At 47.7% G+C, this 25918-nt stretch overlaps 1 protein-coding gene across 4 annotated transcripts in view; it reads right to left on the minus strand.

The window, feature by feature from the left end:
- The window catches only part of CTIF (cap binding complex dependent translation initiation factor), a 210071-nt gene that overhangs the window by 81740 nt on the left and 102413 nt on the right, over window positions 1-25918 (minus strand). For all 4 annotated transcript variants that reach the window (XM_064176803.1, XM_064176801.1, XM_064176804.1 and 1 more), the window contains one exon: window positions 7774-7850. In XM_064176803.1, coding sequence (XP_064032873.1) covers window positions 7774-7850 — 77 coding nt within the window. The remainder of the gene's footprint in view (window positions 1-7773; window positions 7851-25918) is intronic.

Here is a 25918-nt window from a genome sequence, read left to right on the forward strand (position 1 = left end):
ACCAGTGCTGAGTACAGGGGAAGAATAACCTCCCTTAAATAACCATGAAGTCTACTGGAAGCTTGGCAATTCAGTCCTGAATGCAGTCAACATGACAGGGGTCACCTCAGTCACCAAGATCATTAATAATAACAGAAAAAAAAAAGAAAGCAGAGGGAAATAAAAAGTTTTCTGTTGTGGAGTTTCTATGTAAGAATGACAAAGCTGCTCTCAACAGAGAGGTGGCAACCCTGCAGCTGGGAAATGCACCCCTGCCACTGCCTCCTGGCACTATAAAAATAAGAAACAATGAAAGGAAAGGATTAAATTTGCTGACACGAGTATTTTTTAACCCTTCTTCACCGTGAGTTTGAGCAGGGCACATGAGGAAGAGCAGATATGAGGAGGATAAAGTATAGGCATCTCCTGAAGTCCTGCTCACGTGGACTCTGACCTGCTGAACTCACAAAGGCTTATCTTTCTCCTTACCATGGAATCACACCGTGGAGAAGGTTGGAAGAAACCTCTGGGGATCATCTAGTCCATTCTCTGCTACAGAAGGGGCACTCACAGCAGCTTACCCAAATCACAATGCCCAGGTGAATTTGAGATCTCTCCAGAGAAGGAGACTCCACAACCTCTCTGGGCAGCCTGCTCCAGGCCTCCAGCACCCTCACACCAAAGATTTTTTTCCTGCTGTACAGACAGAACCTCATGGGTTCCATCCTGTGTCCATTGCCCCTTGTCCTGTCACTGGGTACCACTGAAAACAGTCTGGCCTCCTGTCTCCACTATTCAGCAGCAGGACAGGACTCATAAAGATGGGTGGAGGGCAGCCACACCATCTGCCTTCAGGAGTGACTCAGGGACTAGGCAGATCTTCACTGACACTCTCATTTGCCTGAGGGCTTAGTCCTGATCACCATGACAGAAACAAGAGCAGCTGGGTGGAAAACCCCTACTCACCCTATCACAGCATGAGACACAGGTGACAGGCAAAACACTCCCTGGTGGAAGACAAAGACCAGCAGCTGCACCCCTTATTGCTGATGGTGTTTCAGATGGAGGATTCATAATGGGAAGTCCCTCCATGTGCAGCTCAAGATGGTGCTGGGACAGGCAGGTAACTCTTGGATGAGCCAGCCCACGAAACAAACTGGAGTGAAATTCAGATGGCTTCTGCAGAGATCACCTGTGTCCTGTAGGTACCAGGGCTGTGACTACTGCACAGGCATGGCATTGGGCCTCTCACTACAAGGAAATTGAGGTGCTGGAGCCTGTCCAGCAAAGGGCAATGAAGATAGTGAAGGGTCCAGAGCACAAGTCTTGTGAGGAACTGCAGAGGGACCTGGGGATGATCAGCCTGGAAAGAAGGTGGTTGAGGGGAGACCTTCTGGCTCTCTACAACTCCCTGAAAGAAGGCTGGAGCCAAGTGGGGGCTGGTCTCTTTTCCCAAGCATAAGTGGTAGGATGAGAGGAAACAGCCTCAAGTTGCACCGGGGCAGGTTCAAGTTGGACATGAGGAACAATTTCTTCCCCAATAGGTTTGTCAAGCACTGGCCCAGGCTGCCCAGGACAGTGGTGAAGTCCCCATTCCTAAAGGTGTTTCAAAGCCATGTAGACGTGGTGCTGAGGCACACGGTTTAGTGGTGACTTGGCAGTGCTGGGTTAACAGTTAGACTTGATATTAAAGGTCTCTTTCAAACAAAACATTTCTGTGATTCTACAGCTGTTGCAGCCTCATGACATCCTGTGTCCTGTGCACTAAGCACAGAGCTCAGGGCAAATGCAACAAGAAGTCTTGAAGGAGTCAAACTGCCTCAGTTATGATAGCTCCTAGAGGTCCCTCTTGAGAAGAAGCTGCAGTGCTGTCCATCAGCTCCACCCGCAGCTGAGTCACTCACAGACACCCACAGGTCATCAGAACTTGGCTTTATGATCATTCAAGGACCACTCCTTCCATGGGGAGCCTGATGGAGGCTTTGTTTTCAAAAATCTCCTCCCAGGAGCAGGGTGCCAGGTCTGTGACCCCTGGCAGGGCCTCCTCCTTGATGCCTGGAAGGAAGGGGAGCAGGGCTGTGTGATGCCAGCTTGTCTGGCCAGCATGGCTCCATGAGTTGAAGGCACTCCTCCTTGGCCCCTCCTGATACCATCTTTGCCCTTCTCCATCACCACTTTGCTCAAAGAGCAACTGGTTATCTAACCAGGTCCCAGTGACACCAGGGCTACCTAAGTAACAGCTCCATGAGAGGGTGCAGGAGTAACCACGTGCATGGGCAGGAAGGACCTCATGCAACCTCTTTCTCTACATCTCTCACTCCCTTTGTAGCAATCAAGGTAGACCTTTCTCTGATTTCCAGTCTCAACTAAATGACTGTTTTTATCTCCTCGCTGTTCACAGCAGCCTGTTTCTTCAGCAGAAGCAGCCTCTCTCCCTCTGTGCTGTTTACTACCAGGTACCTTGGGAGCATCCACATCCGCTTCCAGCTTCTGCTGGGCAAGACTGAACCAGCCAACATATGTGGAGCAGCAGCATTTCCTTCTCTGGGCTTTCAAGTCCATTTTAGCCATCACTTCCCTGGGTGACTTGAGGACCTCACATCAACATCAAAGCCAAAGAAAGCAGAAAACTTTTGTTTTATATCTCGTTTCTATTCCCCCTTGCCAGTAGCTCCATTTCACTCCATAACCACGTGGTCCTGCAGCTCCCACCCGAGCCCAGACCATCTCCCTGAATGAGTATGAATGCCCTTGAAGGAGCAAGCCAGGCAAAACTGGTTCCTGTGATGTTTTATGACAGGGTAAAGTGGTGGAGTGCCCTTTATGGTGTTTTGAAAGGAAATTGTACAGGAACAATGTCCTGAGCAGCATGGCTATTGAAAACCCTTCACAAAAGGAGTTTGCCACAAGAGGAAAAGCAGCTTAATCAGCCCAACTAATCACTAGAGGTGGCTGAGTGTCCCTCAGGGTCTGTAAAATCAAATAGAATGGGAAAATAAATATATCACAGCCTGCCTACGCTCCTCACTGGAGCCGCCGGTGGATCTGGGATGTTTGCTGCCTGGCCCTTAGCCCACCGTGACCACCCTTTGGGCTGTTCCTGGGTAGGACCACACTTGCCCCTGTGCAAGACCCCAGACAGGACCACATGGATGGGCTGGGATGAGTCCCAGAAGGTCCCTCAGCAACGTGGACTCTGATTGGGAGTGAAAAGAGGGGTGCCCAAACCTGTGCACTCACCCCAGCTAACCCAGCTTTTGGCATAGGCGTGAGAAGGAGAAGGTCAGTGGTGCTTACACAATCTGCTTCAGGAAGAGGAAACTGTCTCTGACAGCCACCCAGGGCTCTCCAGGGAAGGAGGTTATTTCTGCCTCCCCCAGCTCTAAACCTAATTAAAGCCAGAAAGCAGCACACACACAGAGGCACACCAATGATCCAGACTGTTTTCCTCCTGACCATTTAAGTGTAAAGCCAAGTTAACGGTAGGGGACAAACTGGGACAACACAAGGGAAAACCTGGGGACATTTCTGTGATCCTGTCCTCAGAAGTATTTGGGGCAAGCTGAAGGGAGGTGGGGAAAACACAGGAGCCTATTCCACCCCATTCCTTCTGTATATGAGCTAGGAGAATTTACACAGACTTCAGCTCCAGGCCTTTATTGCCACATAAATGGCTTATACAGCATGGATTTCCCAGGTGCAGAACCATCCCTCTTAAACCTTCTCCCAATAGGAGGAGATGGGTCATGTTTCTTCACCCATGACTGGCTGTGGTCCCCAACAGCCTTGGCTAGGACAGGTAGAGCAGCTCTTTGTGGCTCTGTTCATCTCCAAGCCTGGAGGCACATCAGCTGCACATGGAGGAGGAACAAGGAACCACACAGAAAGGCAGGGGTTAGAAGCTACTCCTAGAGATCATTCAGTTCAACACCCTTGCTAAAGCAGGGGCACCCACAGAAGCTTACCCAGCATCACAATGGCCAGCTGGTGTTGGAAGCATTCCAGACAAGGAGATGCCACAGCCTCTCTGGGTAGCCTGCTCTAGGCCTCTAACACTCTCACACCAAAAAAGATCTATTTATGTTCAGATGGAACCTTCTGGGTTCCAATTTGTGTCTGTTGGTCTAGTCCCAACCTTCTGGCCCTCAGCCTGTAGATATTGACAAGCATTGATCAGATGTCCCCTCAGGCTGCTCTTCTCTAGGCTCTTCTCTAGGCTCTCAGCCTTTCCTCCCCACAGAGATGCTCCAAGCATCTTTGTAGCCTCTGCTGGATGCTCTGCCACAGTTCCCTGTCCCTCTTGAACTAGGGAGCCCAAAACTGGGCTCCACCTGTAACCTCACTAGGGCAGAGTAGAGAGGGAAGAGAACCTTCCCCTGTAACTTGCTGTGCACACTCTTCTGAATGCATCCCAGGATGCCATTTGCCTTGCTGGCCATGAAGGCATACTGCTGGGACACACAACAGCTGACACAAACTAGCTGTGTTGCATAAAGCACCAGACAACCTGAAGGTCAGCTGCATCCAGACAAGACCAGCTGCAGTGACCCAGACTGGACATCCACTTGGCACACAGCAGAAGGATGCCCACCATGGTCATGTGGGATATATCACCCTTCTCAGATGAGGCAGGTCCCAGGCAGGGAGAGCTGGTGCATCACAGACATGTTCATGGCATCTGAAGTGCTGCTTAAAGCCAAGTACTCACCACCTCCAGGAGAAGGGTAAAAGCTGCCTAATGAAAATCAGATCCAACTGCTCTTGGGCTTTGAGGCCACATCTGCTTCTAACCAACAGAGCAGGACAACCTCTTTTCTTCTTGCAAATCCATTTTATGTCAACCTTGGCTGCTACCAACCCCTTTCAAAGAAACCAGTTCTTCTCTTCATGAGTCCAGGCATCCTGAGCTGTGTTCTAACCCCCCATTCCTGACCCAAACACCACCAAATGGCTGCACTCAGCCTCCCTGAAGGCCTGCTACTCTGATGCCATATCAAATTTTAAATTTCTCAGTATCCAGATGAGGTTAAAAAAAAGCCTGTTGATTCCCAATTGTTTTGATGGCCATAAAATATCCCAAAGGATGTTCCTTTAGGGTTCCATTTAACTCCAAAACACAGCTTTTCTGCTCCAGAATGATGATGGCCTTGGCAGTGCTGGGTTAGAGGGTGGACTCAATGATCTTAAAGGTATTCTACATCCTAAATGATTCTATGATTCTTTGGGGCTTCAGGCAGGAGATGCCTTGGCTCTGCATGTCTCTTCTGCAGCTCCATTCTCTCTTTGGACAGTGGAGAAGGACCAGCTCAATGAGCCAGCACAGCAGCAGGATGCTCTTACCATTGGCTCTGATTTTTCAGGGAGCCCAGCCTAGTGCTGCGAGGAAGCTCACCAAGCTCTCTTGTAACACAGTCAGATATCAGGATCTGCACTTGGCTTGGGGCAATCTCAAACACAAATACAAGCTGGCTGGAGACTAGACAGAGAGCAGCCTTGTGGAGGAGGACTTGCAGGTGCTGGGGGGTGCAATGCTGGACATGAACCAGAACCAAGCGCTGCCAGCCCAGAGCCAGCTGTGTCCTGAGCTGATCTCCAGCAGCACTGCCAGCAGGGGCAGGGAGGGGATTCTGCCCCTCTGCTGTGCTCTGCTAAGACCCTCTCTGCAGCGATGGGGCCAGTTCTGGAGTCCTCAGTACAGCACACACAGGGACCTGATGGAGTGGGCCTGAAGGAGGTCTGCAAAGGTAATGCAAGAGCTGGAGCACTTCCCCTATGAAGACAGGTTGAGACAGTCCAAGTTGTTCAGCCGTGGGAAGAGAAGGACCTGGGGAGACTTTTCTAGCAGACTTTGAGTATTTGAAAGGGCTGTAGGAGAGCTGGAGATTGACCTTCACAAAGATAAGAACTGACAGAATGAGGTAGTGGCTTCAAATTGGAAGAAGTTTGATTCAGATTAAACATCAAGAAGAAAATCTTCTCCAATGTTGATGTTGAGGCACTGGAATGGGTTGCCCAGAAAAGTTGTGGAGGATAAAACCCTGAGCAATCTGATCTAGTGGAAAGTGTCCCTGCCCATGGCAGGGGGTTGAAACTAGGTGACTTTTAAGGTCCTTTCCAATCCAAACTACTCTATGATTCAGCCTGATTTTAACCACATTTTGTGACCACAGGTGACACAACATGTGATCACAACCCAGCTGACACAAGCCATCTTTTTTTTTCTTCCTAAATCACAAGACAAAGTTGTCTTTGCAGCTGCATACAGAAAAAAGGAGGAAGCCCCAAAGAAAGAGAGAGTCCAAGAAAATGAAGTTTGATGATTATCACCTGCCTTGCCCACAGAAGAATGTTTAGGCTTAGAATGCCCATGCAAACGCTTTTCAGATGTTTTTTTGGTTGCTTGGTAATATTTGGGAAAACCAAACCAAGCACAGAATTAAATATGTCAAAGCTGCTGATCCAATTATGCAGCTGAGTTCTGGTCTCTTCTCCCTAGTAAGATGAGAGGAAATGACCTCAAGCTGCCCCAAGGGAGGTACAAGTTGGACATCAGAAGACAATTCTTCACTGGAAGGGTTCTCAAACACTGGAACAGGCTGTTGATGGAGGCAGTTGAATCCCCATCACTGGAGGTGTTTAAAAGAGGCAGAGGTGCTGTGCTGATGGACACGGTTTAGCACCAGACTCGGTAGAAAAACATGTCTTCCAAACAAAATGATTCTATGATTCTATATATCCAGAAGTGATGTGGAGATTTGAGGACAAGGTCCACAACTATTACAGGTGTCTGCAGGACTCCCTTGAAAATCCCCCACGAAGCATCACAACTCAGACACAGAATCCAGATCACTTTTGGCAGAAAACACTTCTTCTCCTGTTAACTCACATCATCCTTGCAAGGTCCTGGTTTCAGAAATGTTTTACTGTCCTGGTTGTGTTGTTTCAGCCACAGCAGAAGACATCAGCAGAAATAAAGTTGCAAGCATGATCAGCTCCCTTACTCCCCGCTTCTTTTCACATTGAACTATCACCACCATCCTATCAAAGACTCTAGATGGCTTCCTCTAATTAAATATACAATTTACACAATTAAATATCCAATTGACCCAATTAAGTTAGCTCCATTGCCTCAAAATCATCAACAGCACAGGAACTCAGCTGCCTGCTCATCCCACCCTCTCTGTGGTGCAGGCAGGCACCTGATGCTCCTGGCAAACCCCTCTCAACTATTCTCACTTCACGAGTGACCCTGAACATCAGCAAATTCAGCTTTTCAACAGGAAGAGAGGAAGCAAGTCACAAAGACTGAAAGCTCTCGCAGATAACACTTTGCCAGCTGCTTCTTCTCATACAAGCTGGAGGGGATCTGGCTACAGTGAGTAAGTGTGAGGGGAAGAGAAGGTCCTTATTAAGACACTCTTGGAGTAACGCAGGGCATATCATAGATGTAAAAGACAAGCCACGGAGTGGACAGACTCTTAATTTTCAGGATGTAGGGCTCAAATCAGGGAGGTGGCTGAATCCTCATCCCTAGAGGTGTTTAAAAAAGGCAGAGATGAGGTGCTCATAAACATGGTTTAACACCAGCCTTGGTAGAGTGAGGTAGTGGTTGGACTTGATCATCTTAAAGGTCTTCTTGCAGCCAAAACAATTCAGTGATTGATCCAATGCTGACAGCTGCTAAACTGCAGTACTGTCCAAGGCGACTCCATGATACAGAGTAGAATGTAGAACAAAGAAGAGAAGGTACAATAAACAAGAGATTAAAACAAACACGAAAGAGATTTCTCCTACCTGCGCTCGTTTCTCCTCCTTCTGAACAGTTTTTTGGTGTGTGCGATTTCAGCCTCGTGAGGCAATGGGTGGTAACCCTGTAAAAGAGAGGCAAAACCCCTGATCAGCTTCAAACCACAGGAGGATGGTAGGGAAGAGATCAAAGTGAAACAGAGATGTACATCCAACACAGGAACATGATAAAAGAAACAGTTCCTATCCAAACATTCTTAAACCACCCTAAGCCCTATGAAAGCAGGTATGGAAATCCACAGACTGGTAGGACCACCTCAGGGCTGTTGCACCAAACAGAGAACAAAGTTATCTGCACTTTCTGCTACTTCATGTGTGCTCTCAGCCCAGAGCCAGCTGTGTCCTGGGCTGATTCTCAGCAGCATGGGCAGCAGGGGCAGGGAGGGGATTCTGTCCCTCTGCAACACTCTGCTGAGATGCCCCCTGCACTGCTGCACTCAGCTCTGGAGTCCACAGCACAGCACAGACAGAGACCTGCTGGAGCAGGGCCAGAGGAGGTCACAGCAACGCTGGCAGGGATGGAAGGGCTCTGCTGAGAGGCCAGACTGAGAATGTTAGGCTTGTTCAGCCTGCAGAAGAGAAGGCTCCAGGGAGGCCTTCTGGTGGCCTTTCAGGACCTAGAAGAAAGCTGAGGGAAGACTTTTTCTTAGGGCCTATTGTGACAGGGCAGGGGGTGACAGTTTGAAACCAAAAGACAGTGACTGAGACTAGAGAGAAGGGAGAAATTGTTTATGTTGAGAGTGGTGAAAGCCTGGCCCAAGCTGTCCAGAGAGGTGGTAGCTGCCCCATCTCTGGAATCATTCCGGTTGAGGCTGTTTCAGGCAACTTGCTCCTGTTGCAGATGTCCCTGCTGACTGCAGGAGGCTTGGACTAGATGAGCTTTAAAGGCTCTTTATAACACAAAATATTTGATGATTCTGTGATTCTGTATGGATGAAACCATGTGGGGCAAATAAATGGGCCCCATATGGATGGATCCCAACACACACCATCTACAAAGAACTCACCCACTTCACACACGACACTGGAGATACTGGTGCACTTAAACCTTCTGATTCCACTGGGATATTTCCTTTCTATTTATGTATTTACTAAAATGCAGGTGTAAAACTGCCTGTAAACAGATGGTGCTCAGCAGTGTCTTGAGGAACATATGGAAAAGTTTCTTTGGTGTGAGGGTGCTGGAGCCCTGGATCAGGCTGCCTAGGCTGTGTTGTGGAGTCTCCTACTCTGGAGGGTTTCCAAAGCTCCCTGGCCACTGGGCAAGCTGCTGTGGGTTGGACTGGATGATCTCCAGAGGTCCCTTCCAGCTCTCACCAGAATGGGATTCTGTGATACTGGAGTAAGTCAACACAAGTCACAGCTGTCTGGGCTGTGCCATCAGTTATTAGCAAGACAAGGACCACATCAGGAGCATCTCATGGAGTCTAACCACTGTGAGCTTCCCAACCAATGCAAACCTGTGGACAAGATGGATAGCACCCAGAATATAGCAGCTGAGATAACCAAGATGCTAAATGATGTGCCCTGGTCAGGTCAGTGGAGAAGCTGTGTGTAACTCAAGCTGCTGTCTTGTGGTCTCTCCACCGAAGGTGCTGACTGTTTGACTCAGTTCATCTGCTAAGGGACACATTGTATTTAGCATCCTACTACGGGCACAGCGAGGGTTTGCTCATGTGAGCAGAGCTCTGAGGTTCCTGGATGAAAGACACTCTCTAAGTGTAAAGTCTTATTTATTTTTCAGAGACCACAGAGCTGTCACAGCCATAATGAATTTTTATTTATGCAGCATTGTACTTCCCCTGGCTGGCAATAAAAGCCTCATAAACCTTGCTCCTCTTTATTGTCATCTCAATCTGCCTCAGCTTCAGAGCTACAGCTGCTGCTTGTGAATCATCACGTGCAAGGGGCCATCAAGAAAGCAGCCTGGGCAAGTGCAAGGGCTGGCTGGGAACGTGGTTCATAGAGTAGCAGCTTTGTCCTACTGGCATGACAACATAACACACTGCTATGAAAAGTCCCTTTTTCCCTGCCCAAAGAGCCTTAAAGTTGGCAGTTAATATTAGTGGCGGTTACTAAGATAGCAATGTTTTGAGTTCCTCTGGTGGAAGAATAATGGAGGAGGAAGGCTGCTGAGGCTGGCAATGAATTTAGGCTTGCAGAACAGAGACCAAGCTCAAGAGGGTTTGCTGTGACCATCCATCTATGCCACCTACAAAGAGCCTGGAGAAAACTGCTACTGCAGCAACCCGACAGCTCCCACGGCAGCTGGAGCCTTCCATTTCAAAGACCTTCACTCTTCAAGACTTAAAGCACTGAAGAGCTCTCACCAAGCTCTTGGGTAAGTCCTGCTGCTGGTGTACAGCATTTTAACCTTACTTTGGCTGCAGTCTTGAGAAGGTGATTTTCCTTTAAACAAGAGTTCTCTTGTTTAATACAGAAAATAGGATGCCCCATGACCAGTTTAGCACAGAGATTAGAAAGCACGTTCAGGAGCAGAACCCACTCTTGGTGGGCAAATTATCTTTCTCTCCCACTGAACCATTCCTAACACCCAGAGGTGCCACACCATCCTACACTGCTCCTTATATCCATCAGTATATGATGTTATCTTCACTTCTTCAAAGATCTGCTCACCCAGAGAGGGTCTGCTGGGCTGGTTTGAGGCTAATTGGAATATTTCACTGAGAGAAATTAAATCCTTAGCTGTGAGAAGAAAGAAAAAAAACCAACAGTGACCTATATCCCCCACTCTTCAGCTGAGAAATGCATCTAGTTAAAATATAGATAAGACACTCACTTCTCACACACTGCTCAGTTAGCTCTCACTTCTGTTCCTTCTCTCAGGGGCTCTGGGTCTGTGTGGTTGCCTCTGCTTTAATTCTTTAATCTGACCTAAACCTATTTCCTCTAACCTCCTTGTCGTCTTTTTGACATCTCACCTCAGATCTCTACAGATTTATCATGTGAGATACACAGAGATTGATCTGGTTATTTCTGAAGGGAGGGAAAGAGGGAGGGGGGGTGGGGGCTTGGGTTGGGAGCCTCCTGAGGACTCTGATTTTCTGGGAGGGGTACTGTGTTTCTGTATTACTTTTAACTTGTATATAACTGTATATATTTGTATATATATATGCTTGTAAATTGTTCTAAGCTGTAAATGTAGCTTCATTCCTTAACTTCCAGATGACTGAGTCTAGTCTGGGTGATTTCGTAAGTGTTGGGGGGTGGGTAACTCCTAAACCATCACTTTATTTTGGCTCTTCAATGTGGGGCTATTGTAACTGGGCCCCTCAATTCAAGAAGGGTGTTGAGGTGCTGGAACATGTCCAGAGAAGGGCAACAAAGCTGGTGAGGGGCCTGGAGCACAAATCCTATGAAAAGATATTGAGGGAGCTGGGTCTGTTTAGCCTGGAGAAGAGGAGGCTCAGGGGTGATCTTATTACTGTCTACAACTACCTGAAGGGCCATTGTAGCCAGGTGGGGGGTGGCCTCTTCTCCCAGGTAACCAGCAATAGAACAAGGGGACACAGTCTCAAGTTGTGCCAGGGTAGGTATAGGTTGGATGTTAGGAAGAAGTTCTTCACAGAGAGAGTGATTGGCATTGGAATGGGCTGCCCAGGGAGGTGGTGGAGGCACCATCCCTGGGGGTCTTCAAGAAAAGCCTGGATGAGGCACTCAGTGCCATGGTCTAGTTGACTGGATAGGGCTGGGTGCTAGGTTGGACTGGATGATCTTGGAGGTCTCTTCCAACCTGGTTGATTCTGTATATACAACCAGATTGATTGATTCCTATTCAAGTCTGGAAGTTAAGTTATTTTACATTTTCTATTTTGTATCCATTAGGGGTGTGGTTTGCCAACCATTGGTTGACAGTGAAAATTGGTTTACTGATGTTTTGCTATGATATGGGAAAAGCTGAAAAGATGCTCCTGGAATTTGGAGATTATTTTCTGGGTTGGGTTGGCTTTAATATTCCTGAAACTATTACCAACTCTGCTTTTACTAAGTCAGGAAATAATACAACTGCTGGAATTTATTCAGCATCCTTGATGAGAGTAATTTTGCCCAAAACCAAACCTCCAACCCCCTGTAGCGAGTTCCGCCCATGTAATACAGTGGGTATTTATAATGTGTGATCTTAGCTCCAGTAATTCTGGTTTTAGGACTAATGGTAGCATTGTGCATGAAAAACTCGAATGTGGCTGCTTTAAGAAAACGAAAGAGGCGTATTTCTAAAAGCTCACAAGCTCCTGATATAGAAGTAAATGAATCCCTTTCATGTTCCATAAACAATAGTTGTAAAATTCTTACAGGGGGAGAAAAAGGAGACACAGCTACCGCAGGCTGCGGATTCTGGGAATTCGGCCAAGAGCAGGTTATATACCAATGACATGGCAGATGGCCAAAGGGATTCTTCTCCTCAAGCTGTCCAGGTTTCAGCTGGTTTTAATTCTGCACCTAGTTCAAATCCACAGGCTGTTAACCCTAAATAAAATTCAAGCTCACAGGCACCAGCTCAGACCCTCAATGATTCAGACATGCAAGAAGGAACATCTAGCGCCTTTCTTACTCTCATGAAGGCGCAGGCTAAGACTAAACATTTGACAAAGAGTGATTCAAGAGAGGATTTAGGGGAGGGGACCTCTGGTACACCAGAGGAAGAGAGGATACATACAGCCTTAGAGACTTAGCCAATATATTCAGGTCTCAATACTCTGATGAGAAAAGCTATGTGAGATTGGCTGCCAAGAAGGAAGATGGCTTTGAGGAGTTTAGGCACTCTTAGGAAAGTTCTGTTTCTAGGCCAAGGACAACCAGGACAACCAGAGGAAGAGCAGGAGGATGACATCCAGGATTCCAATGATCGCCTCAAAGAAATCATGGAAGTCAGAAAGGAACATTCAAGGGAATCAGGAGAGCAAATCCTAAGTTGGATGGAGAGATGCCATACTACTGATGCTAATGCCCTATAAGTAGGAGACAAGTCTGCAAAGCAGCTGGGGCCACTCACAAAAGAGAGTGGAGTGGACAAATACCTAGCAGGTCCTCTCAGTAAGGTTAGCTTGTGGACATGCCTCCTCTTGGCTGTGGCTATGAGATATCCTTCCCAAGATGATTTGCCATGGGCAGGTAAGAATTGAAACACAACTGAGCAGGGAATTAAGCTTGTGAAGGAGTTTGCTGTGAAGGAAGTGCTTTATGGAGATCATGGCACACATGAGCCTGATGACATTCCTCTTGGAACAGGTCTCACAAAGAAGCTTATTAAACTTGCCCCTTCGTCCTATGCTAACATCTTGGCTAGCAGGTTTCTATCAAGGAGTGATAACGGAAGGCCTCTCACTGTTGGTGAGTTTACTGACCAGCTGAGGCAGAGAGAGGAGAGCTTGTCACACTCTGCCATAGTCTCTGCTATAAAAACTATGACTACAGAGATAAAAGACACCATGAAAGAACTGAAGGAGGAACTTAAAACCTCCATATCTAACTTGGCAAAGGATACCATCCCTGCATCATCTGAATGGGTGCATGTTTCTGTCATCAGTAACAGACACCCACCTCCTGCAAGGCAATTCCACCCCAGGAGGAGACAAATTCCACCCAGACATCAGCAATCACGTGCGTCACTGTGGACAATTCTACGTGACCAATACAGTGAGAACATGAACAAGTGGGATGGTCAGCCTACTTCAGCTATTTCAAAGAGAGTCAGGGAACTGCAGAGTGGCAGGAACAGAGGCAGCAATGCCAGAAAAGTAGCTGTCACTTCTTCAGCTCCCGAGAGCAACTGCAATTATTCCAACAATTGCAATTACTCTCACAACAACACCAATCACTGTGTACACCCTACATGCCATGTTCAGCATTAGGGGTGCCCTGCCTCCAGCCAGGAGGAGGAAAGGGATAGTGGAGAGAACTGAATCTATTGGAATGTGTTCATTAGGTGTCCTGGCAGTTCAAAGGTTCAGAAATATAGGGCTTTAGTTGACACAGGTGCTCAGTGTACTTTGTTGCCATCAAATTGCAAAGGGACAGAGTCTATCACTATTTCTGGAATCACTGGGGGATCTCAAGTGTTAACTAAGTTGAAGGCTGAAATAAGTTCAACTGGTAAAGTGTGGAAGAAACATACTATTGTAACTGGTCCTGATGCACCTTGCTTTTTGGGAATTGACAGGGCAAAGAGTATGGTATTGAGTGGATCTACCACATACCCTACTATGCTCCAGCTTCAGGAAACTCTGAATGCAACAACGATTTGCTGAATACCACCTTAAAAGCCATGGAGGGTAGAACTCTGAAAAACTGGGACATGCATTTAGCACAAGCAACCTGGTTGGTAAATAGTAGGGGTGCAGTAAACAGAGCAAGACCTGCACAATCAGATTTGGTACAAGGCATACAGTGATAAAGTTTGTGTTGTATATGAAAAGAATCTGTGAGGGAAACTTGTCTGAGGGGTGGTGTCTGCTGAAGGTCCTGGTTACACATACTGGGTAATGCAGGAGAATGGTGAAATCCAGTGTATTCCACAGAGAAGTCTAACTTTAGCTGAGAGAGTTTAAATACAAGCTGTTAGGAGTTTTCTGTTCTAGGTATTGCCTGGCATCCAAAGACAGAATCTATGAGAGAATCTACAGTACGTGAGAGCCAACCCAATGTCACCTGGAAGTCTCTGTTCTCATCTTGTCTGTGAAGAGACAAACTGTTTCCTGTTTTCTGAGCTTTTGAATCACCTACATCTGAGATGGAACAAAGTGTAAACTGAACTTGTAATGTTCATTATTATAAATATTGGTTTAGATTAGACAGATGGTTCTCAGCAAAACACTGAGTGATAAAGAGGGGTGGATTGTGCTGGTTTGAGGCTAACTGGAATATTTCACTGAGAGAAATTAAATCCTTAGCTGTGAGAAGAAAGAAAAAACCAACAGTGACCCATATCCCTCATTCTTCAGCTGAGAAATGCATCTAGTTAAAATATAGGTAAGGCACTCACTTCTCACACACTGCTCAGTTAGCCCTCACTTCTGTTCCTTCTCTCAGGGGCTCTGGGTCTGTGTGGTTGCCTCTGCTTTAACTCTTTAATCTGACCTAAACCTATTTCCTCTAACCTCCTTGTCGTCTTTTTGACATCTCACCTCAGATCTCTACAGATTTATCACGTGAGATATACAGGGATTTCTGAAGGGAGGGAAAGAGGGAGTGGGGGTGGGGGCTTGGGTCGGGAGCCTCCTGAGGACTCTGATTTTCTGGGAGGCGTACTGTGTTTCTGTATTACTTCTAACTTGTATATATTTGTGTATGTATATAAGCTTGTAAATTGTGTTAAGCTGTAAATGTAGCTTCATTCCTTAACTTCCAGCTGACTGAGTCTAGTCTGAGTGATTTCACTAACGGGGGGGGGGGGGGGGGGGGGGGGGGGGGGGGGGAGGGGCACAACAGGTAACTCCCAAACCATTGCATCTGCCCAGCAATGCACATTCTTCTGTGACCTTCTGCTCATGACTCTGCACCCAGAACCAGAAAGAGCTCCACTTATGCTTCCTAGATCTCATCTCATCTCACCACTCAAACAGCCACATCTTTAATCAGAGGTAGTTTGGGAGTAGGGAAAGCTGAAAGTGGAGAAATTAGGTCTGATATGGGTGTCTTCTGCAGTCAAACACCTTGTAGTTAACTTCATGTGGCCTCTTTGATGTCTAATAGCTTAGAATCATACTAAGCCTTCTTCACTACCAAGGGCTCTGGTTTAAGCCTTCCTCATCACTCATTTTCACTGAATGTGCATAGGAGGAGCTTAACATCTCTGACATCTTTGTTCCTCTGAAAACTGCCTTGAAATTGGCCAACAGGCACCAAAGCCAATGAGAAGAGGAAGAGAGGGAGCAGACACACACAACCCAACCACAACAGCCATGCTATTTTAGGAACCAGGCTAGGAACAGGCCACATGTCCTCCTTGCAGAGCACCCCTGTGTTTCCTAAGATCTCTGCCCACCAGCAGCAGACAGCACGAGGCTCAAACATGGATTAATGACTTTCCTTATGTATGGAAGGATAATACGAAAAAGGCTCCTAATCCAAGGAGCTCTGTGCCTGGACAGAGGAGAACTTCATATGCCCATTAGGAAAGTCAGGCATCTCCCTTCTCCAACCAAGCAGTTCCTGTCTTTAGCCTTAGTCATGAGACAACATTGTGGAAAAAAACAGTCACTGATCCCTACTCTTATCCATTTTGGTGCCTAAACAGAGCTAAATTTGGAAGGGAGAAAAGTTGACTTTTTTGTTGTGTTTGTGTGTACCAAGCTGATGTAAAAGGAAATATCAACAACTTGCAAGAAGGGTGGAGTGGCTACAGAAGACAGAGGGTGCTGGATGTATGGCAACGGGACAGAGTCCCAAGGGCATGGTGAGTGCCTTGATGACATGGACCTTGGGTTTGTCTGCAGGCTAGTCCTCTCCACAGGTCATGTAGGACAGCAATGTGAAGTGCCTTCAACAGAGCTGGCTTGCTGAGGACAACGTGGCTCTGAAATGTGTCAATTTTATAATGGGCACACCTGTTGTGAAACTAAAATCCCTGAACAGAGATAAAGGGAAATGTCATATCATAGAACCATAGAATCACCTGGGTTGGAAGGGATCTCCAAAGGTCATCCAGTCCAAGCCCACTGCAGTTATCAGGGGCACTGTCAACTAGATCAGGTTGTCCAGCCTCACCTTGAATATCTCCAGGGACGGGGCCTCAACCACCTCCCTGGACAACCTATTCCAGTGTTCCACCATCATCATAGTTAAGAACTTGTTCCTAACATCCAAACTGTATCTACTTTTCTCTGGTTTGAAGCCATTGCCCCTGGTCCTGTCACTGCAGGCTTTTGTAAACAGTCTCTCTGCAGCCTTCTTATAGCTCCTTTCAGCTCCCTCTCTTTTAGCCTATCTTTATAGCAGAGGTGCTCCAAACCCTTGATCACTTTTGTGGCTTTTCATGCAGCCCAGGATGTGATTTCATTTCTGGGCTGCAAGTATACACTGTCTTGCAATGCAGAAGACAATCTCCTGCTTTATGTTGGGTCTACAACAACATCTGCACAATAGAGATGTTTCTTTTCACTTGTTTGGGCCAGAAGACACCATCAAGCTCAGGTTCTCCTCGACTTCATAGTGCCCTGGTGTAACACAGTCAGCTCTCACAAACTAAAACCCTCCACAAAGATGAGTAGGGAAAGAAACAAAAAAGGTCTTGGGTTGAGATAAGGAGGTTTGGAGCTTATCAGTGAGCAGCAAAACCACATTTGGCCTCCCCCAAATCAGTTTTATTTTGATATTTGTTTGTAGGTGGCTTGAGGAGAATGTAACAAACCAACATTTCAGTACTGTTGGTTCTGGAAGTAGGGGATGTGAAAAAAGCAGAGAAGAAGGAACCCATGGTCTCAGAAAGGATCACCCAAGGGGGGTCATTTTCTATTTTGCAACTGAACACTCTGAGGTTTACATGGTGGGAAGCTTGGAACAGAATCACAGAATCAGAATCAACCAGGTTGGAAGAGACCTCCAAGATCAGCCAGTCCAACCTGTCCACCAGCCCTAGGCAGTCAACTAGACCATGGCACCAAGTGCCTCATCCACTCTTTTCTTGAACACCTCCAGGGACGGTGCCTCCACCACCTCCCTGGGCAGCCCATTCCAATGGCAATCACTCTCTCTGCCAACAACTTCCTCCTAACATCCAGCCTAGACTTCCCCTGGCACAACTTGAGACTGTGTCCCCTTGTTCTCTTGCTGGTTTCCTGGCAGAAGAGACCAACCCCCACCTGGCTACAACCTCCCTTCAGGGAGTTGCAGACAGCAATGAGGTCCCCCCTGAGCCTCCTCTTCTCCAGGCTAAACAACCCCAGCTCCCTCAGCTTCTCCTCATAGGGTTTGTATTCCAGGCCCCTCACCAGCTTTGTCGCTCTTCTCTGGACATGTTCCAGTTTAATGAAAGAACAAGTGAAAAGCTTTCAAGCTCTTGTTGGTAACCTGCAAGCAACCCAAGAGCCTCCGCATCTTCTCCAACCTGTACCTGCGTCTCCTCATCAGCATCCTACTCCTGAGCCATCCACCCTGCATCTCATCCCAGTAACCTGCAGGATACTGGCCTGAGATGGACACAAGGAGGAGGGCAAGGATAAGAGGGGAGACATGGTTTGGTTTAGAGTTCACTCTGATGTCAGCAGGACCCTTGCTATCCTTTTTCTCATGTCTTCTCTACAACAGCATTAGCTGAAGAGGCTGGAGGGAGGCACCAGCTTTGCTTCTTCTATTGGTGATGGCAAACAACAGGGCAAATCACAAGGAGAGAAGCAGAAACAAGACACTTTTTGCTGCTGCTGGTCCTTCTGTGACCAGCTTTTAGGAGTAAATCTCAGAGACTCCTTTGATGTCTGACAACAAACAGCTTATAAAAGAGATGGTCCCATTCAGGACCAGTCTTCACCTTCCTGCCTTCCTCTCCACTTCTCCACACCTGAAGGCCAGCTGTTGCCTAGAGTGGCCAAATCCATGGTGTTTCACAAAGACACTAACGACTGTGAGAAGCTGGGATTCATTCCTTCCTCCCCATGGTCTTCATGTATAACCTTGCCTGACTTTCAGATATGAAACCTCACTCCACAAAGTACCTGCCTTTGCTCACATTCATGCAGCCTCTTCCACAAGTATTCCCCACACAGTGGAAAAGGCTCTCAACCTGTGATGGTCAAGAGAAGATGCCTGAAGGAGTAAACAGTAACACTGAAACTCCAAGAGCAAACAAACAGTTGAGGAGAGCAACTGGACTGATGAAAAAAAAGAGCTCTAGGTTGATGAGAGAAGGAAATTATCTGGATGTAGCACAGGACCAGTCTGCTCAGGCTTTATTTCAAGAGCCTTTTGCGCCCTGAAGAAACTTCTTCTCCCTTGCTTATCTTAAGCAAATGGTTGCAGAAGGTCTGAACTGAACAAACAGGTTATTGGGCCTGAAGTAGCTGCCCTGGAGGTTTCACTGGGTTTTATAGCATGTAAAGTCCAGGGTGGGATTTATTTTCAGAAGAGGTAGGGCAACCTTGAAGACACCCCATCTGCCTGCACAAAGGTGACAACAGAAATACTGAGGTTGAAGGGAGTATGAAAACCAAACCAAAACATTGTGGTTCCAGAAATGATCTGCAGAAACCAACCCCACAACTTGCAACACCCTGCAGAGAGGCTTTTGTCTACCTGTAGGATGGGTTATCTGTGGTAGGAAGGACCAGGACAGCACCAAGCTGCAGATATATTAAGCTTCAGATACGTTTGTGTTGTGCCCGTGGGGTTGAATGTGCCATCACTCAGGACAACCATCCCAGGCACTCAAATGAAAAGCATGGCAAAGGTGCTGGCTGCCTCTTCGCTGGCATCATCCCCACCACCTCAACCCACCCAAGGTCAGCATTACTCAACACACTTAAGTCTTGTGGGCACTTCTATCTAGTCTAAATCTGAACCAAAAGAGAAGAGATTTAGACTAGATGCAAAGAAGAAAATTTTTAATGGTCAAGTTGCTGAGACTGTGGCCCAGGACACCCAGAGAGGGACAGATGCCCCATCCCTGGAAACACTGAAGGGCAGGTTGGTCAGGGCCCTCTGCAACCTGATCTAGTTGAAGATGTTCCTGCTGCTGACTGTAGAGATTATAACACCTCTAAAGGTCCCTGCCAATCCAAAGCACTCTATGATTTTTCACTCTGAGTAGAACCATCTCCTCAGAGGCCACTTTCAGAAGACCTCTAAAGGTCCTGCCAACCCAAAGCACTCTGATTTTGACTCTAAGTAGAACCATCTCCTTAGAGGCCACTTGCTGTTGTCTCTTCCCCTTCCAGGAACTCCCACGGAGCAGGACTGCCACCCGCTCTCCTGTTGCACAAGGGGAGTTTTTTACCTCTTGAAAGGAGATGGCTGAGGCACACACCAAAGCCTTGACCTGCTTTGGATGCCATGGAAGAAAACCAAACAATGTCAGGAAGCCGCCTGGAAATTATTTCCTCTCTGCTAAAATTCAAGTGATAAATCTGTTCCTCCAAACTGCAAGCTGTTCATTTTTCCTGGAAGGTGCTTCCAACAATGGTTGCTTCTGAACAAGGAACCGATTGCCACTGGACACCAGTGGGACAGAAAGCACAACTGTTTTACAGTGTGCTACTTACCCAAGATAAAAGGCAGGTAAATCCTTACAGCGCTTCATCGTTGTTGCTCTCCCATCACTCCTCACCCACGTGGCTCCCAGCCATCTCCGAGGATGCTTTCCTACACTTCTCACTGAAGCCAGGTCTAAATTAAGGTCTGGCAAAGAGGACCTAGTTTCCAGCCACCCAGAAGTTGGAAAAGGAGCAAAACTCCTCCAGCTTTGCCATCACTGACCTAACAAGCTCCATGATGGAGGAGGGATGCTCTGTGGGACCTTGACTGTAGGGCATGTTTGCCTGATGAATCACAGCGTGGTGCAACAAGCCTCAAAAGCAAGGCATAGGAAGCTGCTTCTTGGGAAATGTCCCAGGCTGGAGGATTTCCTGATTAACTGCATCTTTGGGGAGCACATCATAAATGGTACACTGCCAGCAAGGGGTGAAGACATAGCTGCAGTACATGTGCCTTGGTGATCAGCATCCTGGATAATCTTTTCCCCAGAAAAGTGTGGAAACACAGAGGAGTGATGACTGTGATGGTGCTCAGGACTGACACATATAACATCTCTCTTTAGTTTAGTTGGCTTGGATGGGTGGGTGTTTTGTTCTTAAACTGTCTGGAAGGCTGGGTCTGGAGAGTGGTGGGGAGTGGAGTTAAATCTAGTTAGCAGCCAGTCACAAGCGGTATTCCCCAGGGCTCAGTGCTGGGGCCAGTTCTGTTTAGTGCTTCTATCAGTGATCTGGGCAAGGGGATGGTCGCTAACCCCAGTAAGCCTGCAGACAGTGGCAAGATGGGCAGGAGTGTTGATCTGCTGGAGGCTGGGGAGAGTATAGAGGGCAATCTGGACAGATGGGATCCATGGGCTGAGATCAGCCAGGTGAGTTTCAACAAGGTCAAGTGCCATGTCCAGCACCTGGGTCACAACAAACCCCTGCAGTGCTACAGGCTTGGCACAGAGTGGCTGGAAACTGCCCATCAGAAGAGGACCTGGGGGTGCTGGCTCACAGCCTGATGAAGATGAGCCAGTAGTGTGCCCAGGTGACCAAGAAAGTCAACAGTATCCTGGCCTGGATCAGCAACAGTGTGGCCAGCAGGAGCAGGGCATTGATCATGCCCCTGTAAGCAGCACTGTGAAGACCACACCTCAAATCTTGGGTTCAGTTTTGGGCCCCCTCAGTACAAGCACACTGAGAGGCTGGAGCATGTCCAGAGAAGGGTAGCAAAGCTGGTGAAGTGTCTGGAGGACAGGGCTGGTGAGGAACAACTGAGGGAACTGGGGTTGTTTAGCTTTCCTGCTAGTGGAAGCATGAGTTGTATCTGCCATTTCAGCTTATTTCACACTGGCCAAGAGGATGCACCTTTAGGTGCTTCATGACAACCAAGCAGCAACAATGATTAGCTTTAAATTGGCTATTAGGAACAATTTCTTCAGCAAAACAGTTGGAAGACTCTGCCCAGAGCAGTGGTGGGCTCTCCTTCCCTGGAAGGCTTTCAAAGCTGTGTAGCCATGGTGCTGAGGGACATGGTTTAGTGGTGACCTGGCAGGTCTGAGCTAGTGGTTGGACTCAATCATCTTAAAGGCCTTTTCCAACCTAAATGATTCTACAGGACTTTGCTTGCCCATGCTGCTGCAAGGATGCAGCCTCCTGGATTCCCACTTTCTGAGCATTTTTGCTGTTCTGCAAGTCCCTTGTCACCAAAAGGAGGTGTTTCCATGTGTTAGACTCAACACACAGATTCCCAGATCCAAGGTAGTATCCTTCAGACCCTTATTTTCCCACTGGGTCTCCTTGCCATTTGCTGTCATCTCCTGGGAGAGAGCAGACACCTGTGCTAGAGGGAAGACAGCACTTAAAATGGCATTAAATACTTGGTGCTATAAAATACTTGGTGGCAGGTGAGCTGCCCCAGCTCAGCCCTCTGCACTCAGCTCTCAGATGAAACAAAGGACACACAGAACAGCAGAACAACTCAGCATGAAACTCCCCATGCGAGGTGAAGGACGCAAATTATATTAAAGCATCAGAATGATTAGGCAAAGGATCCCAAGAGAAAGACACCCTGAACCTTCACAGGATCACAGGATGTCAGGGGTTGGAAAGGACCCAAGGAGATAATCGAGTTCAACCCCCCTGCCAGAGCAGGACCACACAATCTAGCAGAGATCACAGAGGAATGCATCCAGACAGGCCTTGAAAGGCTCCAGAGAAGGAGAGACTCTACAATCTCTTCAGGCAGTCTGTTCCAGTGCTCTGTGACCCTTACAGTGAAGAAGTTCTGCCTTGTGTTGAGGTGGACCCTCTTGTGCTGTAAGTTACACCCACTGCTCCTTGTCCTATCACAGGGAGCAAGTGAGCAGAGCCTGTCCCCCCTACCCCTGACCAGCCCTTAGGTGTTTATAAACATTTATTAAATCCCCTCTCGGTCACCTCTTCTCCAGACTCAACAGCTCCAGGTCCCTCGGCCTCTCCTCATCAGCCATGCCCTCCAGTCCCCTAACTATCCTTGTAGCCCTCCATTGGACCCTCTCCAGCAGATCCCTGTCCCTCTTAAACTGGGGAGCCCAAAACTGAACATAGTACTCAACAGGAGGTCTCACCAGGGCAGAGTAAAAGGGAAGGAGAACCTCCCTTGATCTGCTGGACACACTCTTCCTAATACACAAGATCCCACTGGCCTCATGGCTGTCCCATGGACAACTTGTGATCCACCAGGACTCCCAGGTCCTTCCAGATTGGTGTCATCAGCAAACTTGCTGAGCAGACTGTCCCCTCAATGTCATCGATGAAGATGTTGAACAGGACTGTCCCCAGCACTGATCCCTGGGGGACTCCACTGCTTACAGCTCTCCAGCTGGACCTGGCACCATTGATCACTACCCTCTGAACTCTGTCTTGCAACCAGTTCCTAACCCACCTCACTATCTGCTCTTCCATCCCACACTTCCTCAGCTTGCTCACTGGGATGTCATGGGAGATGATGTCAAAGGCCTTGCTAAGGTCAAGGTAGACTACATCCACTGCTCTCCCTGAATCTACCCATTCAGTTATGGCATCATAGAATGCTATCAGGTTAGTCAAGCATGACTTCCCCTTGGTAAATCCACGCTGACTACTCCTGATAACCTTCTTCTCTTCCAAGTGCCTTGAGATTCCCTCCAGAAGGAGCTGCTCCACCATTTTTCCAGGGATGGAGGTGAGGCTGACTGGTCTATAGCTTCCTGCAACCTCTTTCTTGCCCTTTCTGAAGACTGGAGTGCCATTGGCTCTCCTCCAGTCCTCAGGCACCTCTCCTCTCTGCCACCATTTGGCAAAGGTGATGGAGAGTGGCAGAGTGATAACCTCAGCCAGTTCTCTCAGCACCCTTGGGTGCATCCCATCAGGGCCCATGGACTTGTGCAATTGATCCCTAACCCAGACTGCACTGACCAGTGGGGAGCATTCCCTCCTCCAGGCTTCCTCTGCTTCATCCAGGGTCTGGAGTCCATAGGGGAGTTCAGCCTTAGGTGTAAAGACTGAAGCAAAGAAGGCATTCAGCAACTCTGCCTTCTCCACATCCTCAGTTACCAAGGCTGCCTCCTCGTTCAGCAGTGCCCCCCCAACACCTTCCCTGTTCTTCCTTTTTCTGCTGATGTGTTTGAAGAAGCCTTTCTTGTTCTCTTTTACTTCCTTTGCCAGCTTCAGTTCCAAGAGGGCTTTGGCCTTCCTTATTGCTTTACTACAAGGCCTGACTACTTCTCTATAGTTCTCCCAAGTGACCAATCCCTTCTTCCATGGATTGTAAGTTTCTTTCTTCCCTGAGATTTCCTTCAGGAGCTACTTGCTCAGCCATGCAGGTCTCCTAGCACATCTACCTGATTTTTTACTCAGGGGAACACACCTACCTTGGGTGTGGAAGAAGAACCAACTTTCTTGGGCTCCTTTCCCCTCCAGAGCCTTAACCCATGGGATTTCTGCAAGCATGTCCTGAAGAGCACAAATTTAGCTCTGCAGAAGTCCAGGGTTGTAATTCTACTCATTGGTCTGACTCTGCCCTGCAGAATACTAAACTCCACCACGTCATGATCACAACCTTCCTCAACTCATTCTGCTGATGACTGACAGTGATTTTTCCAGGCTCTATTTTTAACTCCCAGCCCCTCACTTCCTGAATAATACATCATTCAGGGACAATAAAACTTTAAAACCCAGGGCAAAGTCTCCTAGGAGAAGAACTGTCTCTGCAAACACACATACGGCACATCAGGGCAAGCTGGATGGGCAAGAAAAGAGAATTCCAACCATTGCCATTGGGGTGGGGAACAGCCTGGAAATGCTGCTGCACTGGGAGAGGGTGCTCCAGACAGAGGGACTTGTGATGCCATAGGAAGAGTATAAATAACAGACAAAAGAAATCCCCGTTTTGTTACCAGAAGCTGCAAATCCAAAATCAGTTAGGAGCCGACTTAGGAAATGGAGGTTTTTTTTTCCCATGTTAGAGTAAAATGGGAACAATACTTTGAGACTGGAAGTAACTCTTAATTGTTTTAACTGATGTTATTTTAGTGTTGTTTAGGTTTATTGTTTATTTGTATGTGTTTCCTCTAGCCCGGTCAGGCTTAAAAACAAACCTGACTGTCAGCAGTAACATGTCCCATCCGTGAATAACCACATCCATCCATTAAGCACAGAACCACACCGTTGCTCTCCATCTTTAAAAGCAGAATACTGAAAGAATCATGCACACAAATGGACCTGATGACCTAGGTTTGCTTTTCCTTGGAAAAGGAAGACTTTTTCAGCTAATACTTGGAACAAACACCATCATTTGCAACCAGGAGGCCTTACAGCTGGTGTCTGTGGTCCATGCAGGAAGCCCAAACTCATCCTACGAAAGGGCTGTGCCGCTCTGCAAGGCTTTCCTTGCATTCTGCTCAGACTGTGATAGTTTAGGGGTGAGGAATGAATTGCTTTGGCTGGGGCTTCAGCTAGCAGTGTGTCCCCATGGACACACTGGGGTAAAGAAGAATGTGACCAGCAGGTCAAAGAAGAAACCTCTTCTTCCCCTCTACTCTGCCCTAGCGAAGCCACATCAGGAGTGTTGTGTTCTGTTCAGGGCTCCCCATTTCAAGAAAGACAGGGAAATACAGGGGAGAGTCCAGCAGAAGCTGCAAAGATGCTGAGGACCTGGAACACCTCTGTGAGGAGGAAATGCTGAGAGCCCTGAGGCTGGTGAGCCTGAAAAAGAGCAGCATCAGAGGGGATTTGATCAATGATCAGCAAGACATAAAGGACAGGGGGCAAGAGGATGGGGCCAGATTCTTGTCAGTGGCACTCAGTGGTATAACAACGGAACACAAGCTGAAACCCAGGAGATTCCATCTGAACATGAGAAAAAGCTTTGCTGGGAAGGTGCTGGAGGCCTGGAGCAAGCTGCCCAGAGAGGCTGTGGATTCTCCTTCCCTGGAGAGCTTCTAAACCCACCTGGCCACTGTGATGCTGGGCAAACTGCTGTGGTTGCCCCTGCTTTAGCAGGGGGGTTGGGCTGGTGATCTCCAGAGGTCTCTTCTGACACCACTATGTTGGGATTCTGTGGCTTAGAGTGTTAGGAGATTGCTATGGGGGTATTTGTAACTCGAGCTACTTCGGTCCCTCTGAGAACTCATATTTCTGCAATGGATGTTTTTCCTCTGTATTTCCCATGTTCCTCAGTCTGTTTTTCTCCATTTGTTTTCCTTTTCAAAGCCTACCGCCTCTCATTTGTGCACCTCGATGGTTCTGTCTGACCATGCCTCTCCAGCTGAGATAAAGCATGCAGATGAGAAGGCAGGAGGACCCTTTGCTCACCATCCACCCTCAACACCTCTTCATTATGCCATCATGGGGGATGATGTCATTAGGGAGAGACCTGCAGGCAAAATAGGGACTTCTCTGATGAATTTTTAAGGTGACCTATAAAGGGA

This window comes from Pogoniulus pusillus, chromosome Z (assembly GCF_015220805.1).
Source record: "Pogoniulus pusillus isolate bPogPus1 chromosome Z, bPogPus1.pri, whole genome shotgun sequence".
In the NCBI taxonomy this organism is placed as follows: domain Eukaryota; kingdom Metazoa; phylum Chordata; class Aves; order Piciformes; family Lybiidae; genus Pogoniulus; species Pogoniulus pusillus.